The following is a 5,457-nucleotide window of genomic DNA, read 5'->3' as shown; positions in this document are numbered from 1 at the left end:
CAGTACATATATATTCAGGGGAACAAGTACTATTAAGATGTCCGATCACTGTTTGTGTCTGTGTTTGCAATTGCAATGTTTCAAATATCAACTGTCATCCTTAAAATAACAGCAGTTTAGGCTGTATTTAAAGCTGTACATTGAGTCATACGCTAACATGTAAACTTGACTTATTTTCAAATGAGTACTGCACACTAATTTTTTATGTACTGTAATATTAAACCACTATTGAATTAATGTTTTTAGGGCTGTGAAAAAAAGTGAGAAAAAAAGAATGCACATTTCATGCAATATTTTAATTGTAATTCTGTTTTGTTGATGCTGTACATAATGTATAAGTGGAAAAATGTTTCTTGTACAAGCATGTAACATGTAGGTTCTTGACCTTGGGATACAGAGAGTAGCCCAAAACAATAAAAATATAAACGTTGAAAAGGCTGAAAAATCATTTTATGAGCCCATTGCAAAAATTAGCGTCTGCATTACATTTTCTTTTCATTGATAACTGTGCGCCACCTGTAGACATTGCTTGTGCTTGACAGTATTAATGGTGGGGGGTGGAGTATCGGTGATGCATCAGGAATTTTTTCCCACCCTACAGTAATAATATAGTAGTACAACAAAAGGAGTCCTCAATAAAATTAAGATAGCTATCTACTTTATAGTCTTCTTCACAAATGATTAAAATGGCATAAAAGAGCCTTTTCCACCATATTATTAGGGTTTTGTTATTATTTTGGTACCCCCTTCCCCATCATATTCTTTTTTGTATTCTTTTCAGGTTTCAGTAAGATAATGTAACATTTTGGAATGAAAATAAAAAAGAGCAGTCCAAAACTGGAGGCCAGAATAGCAAATATCTCCACAGCAACGCTGAACTTCCCAGGAGAGCTGACATACGCTGGGATAAAAGTGATCCATACAGCGCAGAATATCAGCATGCTGAAAGTGATAAATTTGGCTTCATTGAAATTATCAGGCAGTTTCCGGGCCAGAAAAGCAAGAATGAAACATAACATGGCCAGAAGTCCTATGTACCCAAGTACAGCCCAAAAACCTACAGCTGAGCCCAGAGCACACTCTAAGATGATTTTGTCTTTGAATATCTTAAGATTCTTAAATGGAAAAGGAGGAGAAATTACTAACCAGAGGATACATATGATAACTTGTATGAGAGTGAAACCCACAACAGTGAGTCTCTGCTGTGCAGGCCCAAACCATTTCATAACATTACTACCTGGAAGTGTGGCCCTGAAGGCCATTAACACCACAATAGTTTTCCCTAGAACACAAGAGATACAGAGAACAAAGGTGATGCCGAATGCTGTGTGTCGCAGCTTGCAGGACCACTCAGAGGGCCGGCCTATGAAGGTCAGAGAACACAGGAAACACAGAGTCAAGGAGAAGAGCAGCAGGAAGCTCAGCTCAGAGTTGTTGGCCCTGACAATAGGAGTTTTCCTGTATCTGAAGAAAGTGAATGCCACAATAGCGGTGATGGATGTTCCAAATAAGGATGCCGCAGTAAGCAGCGCTCCCATAATCTCTTCATATGATAGAAACTCTGCCTCCTTCTTCACACAAGCATCTCTTCTCTCATTTGACCAAAACTCAGGGTGGCATCGCACACAGGTGATGGAATCTGAAACAAATAGCAGTTATAGACTTTCACAGTACATTTTTCTTTTCTTCTTTGTTTTGTCTCAATCTTACATCTTTTCTTAGCATATAAGACTGATAACATTGCATTGTTTTGTCATAAACGATTTGGATTTTAGAACTGGTGCCCCCAGAAATGTTTCATAGTTCCATAGTTTCATCATGTGGCGGAACACCAAAAGCCATAACAACATCTCTAGAATTCTTTAATATACAGTATAGGCTAGTTGAAAATTATGACAATATGAGATTTAGAGAATCACAGACTTTGGTTTCTGATTTTAGAGTTAATATTAATAATTATCTGATGTGCATAGTCTAATACTTAATAACATTTTGAGTTACACAACAAACCTGCTTCAATGTCTTTTGTGTTTGTGTATATACATGTTGGGTGATTAATTGGTCTTCAAGCAATGTCTTTAAAACAGACAAATAGCTTTAATATGAATATTGCTTTTTATAATATTCAGCTGCAACTCACGATGGGGAACCAGCATTTCTATAAGGGGGACCATGTATTTTTATTGAGTTGACCCTTAATCACTGATCATTTTTATAACTTTCACCAGATAAATCACTGTACCAGTAATGTTGCTTATTTCTCCCTCTGCACATTTTAAACAGTCATAGCAGCAAACAGGCTTTCCTTTCTGGAGAACCTTGCGAGTTCCTGGAGGACATTTCTCACTGCAAACTGACAAAGGCACCTGCATGAAAAAAACAATGCTAAGAAAACTGCATGGGCATTCACTTTGACAAGGTGTTGGCTTTGCAAGCCTCTATTACTAATTTGAATGTATGTAAACCACTATTATGACACAATAACTTTAACTAATAACTTATTGAAAGTTTAAATTTGAAATTCACGGAAAATAACAGTTACAGTAATAATATTTTAGCATACCTGTTGTGAGTTCTTTGCCCAATTTAAAGACTTATTTTGCACATTAAGTTGTTTGTCTGCAGGTAGAGATGCATCATAAAGACCAACTGTGACAAAGCCCACAATACCATGTTGTGTTGACTGCCAGTTTATAATTTCATACTTTGCTGCTGGGTCTCCATTCTCATTAAAATAAACATCATCTCCTTCCTTAGTTTTGAACATAATGTTTTTTATGTGCTGTAAAATCTAAGAAGATATGTATACATATCATTATCTGAGGAATATGTGGGCCTATTGGCTCAATAGCATGATAAAAAAGATGACAGTAATTTATTTTCTACAATTTGAACAATTTGTATTGTTAATGTGACTTAGTTTAAAAACTATATGAAATGTTGATGTGCTACTCACCGTAAATGGATCTAGCTGCACCTCGTTACAGGTTTTGTTACAACTGAGAATATGATGAAGTGCATGGGCCACAGCATACACTCCTTTATAAATATTATAAAAGATAGGCATGAGCGACATATCAGTGAAGCTGTTTGTTACTCCAGTCAGATCTTCATGGCCAGTACATTCTCTCTGATTCCCTGCTGAAGATTTGGACTGTTTGAACTTACAGTTAAATAATTTCTCCCAAAACTCTGGAAACATTTCCTTACTAGATGAATAGAGCGGTGTCACATCCAAAATAAACTCTCTCATTCCACTGACATGTGCTTTGGGGATGGACAGACCTATGGCACCATCCAGAATGTGATGCCTATCCATTGTTGCAGTTAGGGAATCAGAGATCCAGCCCTCTGTGCCTACCCACTGGTACCCAGTCAGGTTGCGGAGAGACAATTGTTGTACTAAGTCAATAATATCTGTGGTTGTGAGGAAAGTGACAATCACCTTGGAAGTTGAAAGTTTGATAATGTCAATAATGTTTTCAATTTTGTCTGGTGGATCTGTTTTAGAGAAAGCTACAGAGTACTCTAGACAGACGCCCAGATGCTGTGCAGTTTCTGTAAATATGGCCATGCCATTGTTGCCATAACCATCATTTGTTCTAATAGCTCCAACCCAAGTCCAACCAAAGTGCTTGACCAACTGAGCCAGGGCTCTACTTTGGAAATAGTCACTGGGTATTGTTCTAAGAAAGGAAGGGTACTTAGTTTTATCACTCAGACAAGCACAAGTAGCAAAGTGGCTGATCTAAAAGAAAAAGAACAATAAAACACTCTATGATAGAAATGCAAAATGTGAAAACTTTATTCAGCAAATACAATAATTTAAATCCCTCATTTCTATGTCCAGCTGAATTAAATCATAACAATATTTTTTTCACAAATATAATTTCATTTTTCCAATCTTACCCACCATTGGGATATGAAAGGGTCCGATGACAGTAGCTATAGCCATGCAAGGAGAGGAAGATCCTTCTCCTATTATGGCCTGAACTTGGGCAGGTCTGGTACATGGTGCATCGGAGAGTGCAGATAATATCTCATTACCATTAGCCAAGGCAAGTGCAATCTTCACACTTCTGGCAATTGAGGCACAGGAATCATAGATCTTATAGCCCAGAGAGATACCAGGCAGTAGGTCTGTGCTGTTATTAATCTCCTCTATGGCAAAGAGCATAGCCTGAGCATACTGGAAACCTTTGAAATTCAAACTGGATAAACACCGTTATAATAATAAATAATAGTTGAAATCTGTAAATGTGTCAATGAAGTAGAAACAATAGTATAGTAAAGTATTTTCTAGTAATAGAAAAAAAAACAGACTATTTTTTTACTTTAAAAGTTAGAATTCCTTCATCATACAATTTAGATGTCAATATATTCATACTCAATAATTTACCTGGTGCATTCCATCGGCAATGGTTTTTGCCTGTAGGTGTCTTGTCCGACTTTCCAGCTGGCATAGAAAGAGAAGATTCCCCCCAACATAATGTCCCCATTCGTAGATAGCTGGGGGTTCTCAGGATCCACTCTCAGCCTGCACATAGACTCCTCAGCCTGAGAGAAACATGCCACCAGCAACAACTGTAAGAGTGCCCAACCCTGCTCTGGCCACATCTGTGTGGATGTCATACTGTCTAAGAGAGCTAAATCACTGGGTGGCATCACATTCATGGTATTTATACATGTTAAAGCAACATTGGAAACCACGCTAGAACAGTGACGTTTTATGTCTGTAGGGGGAAGGAGGTGCCCAAACAGCAAAAGGGTTGTGGGCCTTTGAAAACAAGGCAGTTTAAAAAACAAATCACCAAAGTTTCAGGCCTAATTCCAAGTTTCCTTTCAAAGCCATTGCCATAGGCTCCAAGCATATCTTTATCCATGGTTATACAGGACAGTGCAGGAGGGAGAGTAAGGAAAAAAGAAAACAGCAGGGACAAACGGGGCAGGCCAACAGAAAACTCAGATACAAAAATAGTAAACAAAACAAATACTCACAGCCAGCCGGACCCCAACCATTACAATACAACTTTGAATTTACACAACTAGGCCGAATACCTTTTTTGCAAAAAAAGCAGGCAACTTTGGGGTCCCTTTTAAAATCCTTGCTCCTTATGAGGTCAAGGTCAAGGTCAAAGTTTATTTCTATACCACATTTACAAACAGTCACTACTGTCCCAAAGTGCTGTATAATTATGGATAACAATAGTTACGTAGGTAACTCCAGATTCTATGAGTATTGGGTTTATCCCTTTGCGCATGCGCAGTCGTGAAGATTTTCTTTCCTGCCCTTGCGTCCAGCACGGGCCTCAACTACGTCCGCATTTACTGTATATGTAAACAGCGGACCGGTTGTTCGTCTACCAAACATCAGCTTTTTCTTCAACTAATGCTCTGGGAGCAGGTGGCCCGGACCTTAGAGGGCTACGCCTATACTCATAGAATCTGGAGTTACCT

The 5,457-nt window shown here is 38.2% G+C and overlaps 1 protein-coding gene across 1 annotated transcript; it reads right to left on the bottom strand.

Annotated features, from left to right (window-relative positions):
- Positions 1-731: 731 nt before the first annotated feature.
- LOC117942141 (extracellular calcium-sensing receptor-like) lies at positions 732-4,428 on the bottom strand. The gene is made up of 6 exons (XM_034867468.1): positions 4,400-4,428; positions 3,914-4,211; positions 2,957-3,748; positions 2,564-2,791; positions 2,243-2,366; positions 732-1,639 (listed from the first exon to the last, which is right to left on the bottom strand). Exons 1-6 carry the CDS (start codon positions 4,411-4,413, stop codon positions 732-734), a joined length of 2,364 nt encoding a protein of 787 aa, XP_034723359.1. The 5' UTR covers positions 4,414-4,428.
- Between the last annotated feature and the right edge of the window lie 1,029 nt (positions 4,429-5,457).

Source organism: Etheostoma cragini, chromosome 3, assembly GCF_013103735.1.
Source record: "Etheostoma cragini isolate CJK2018 chromosome 3, CSU_Ecrag_1.0, whole genome shotgun sequence".
NCBI classification, from domain to species: domain Eukaryota; kingdom Metazoa; phylum Chordata; class Actinopteri; order Perciformes; family Percidae; genus Etheostoma; species Etheostoma cragini.
This window is presented reverse-complemented; position numbering and strand designations above follow the sequence as displayed.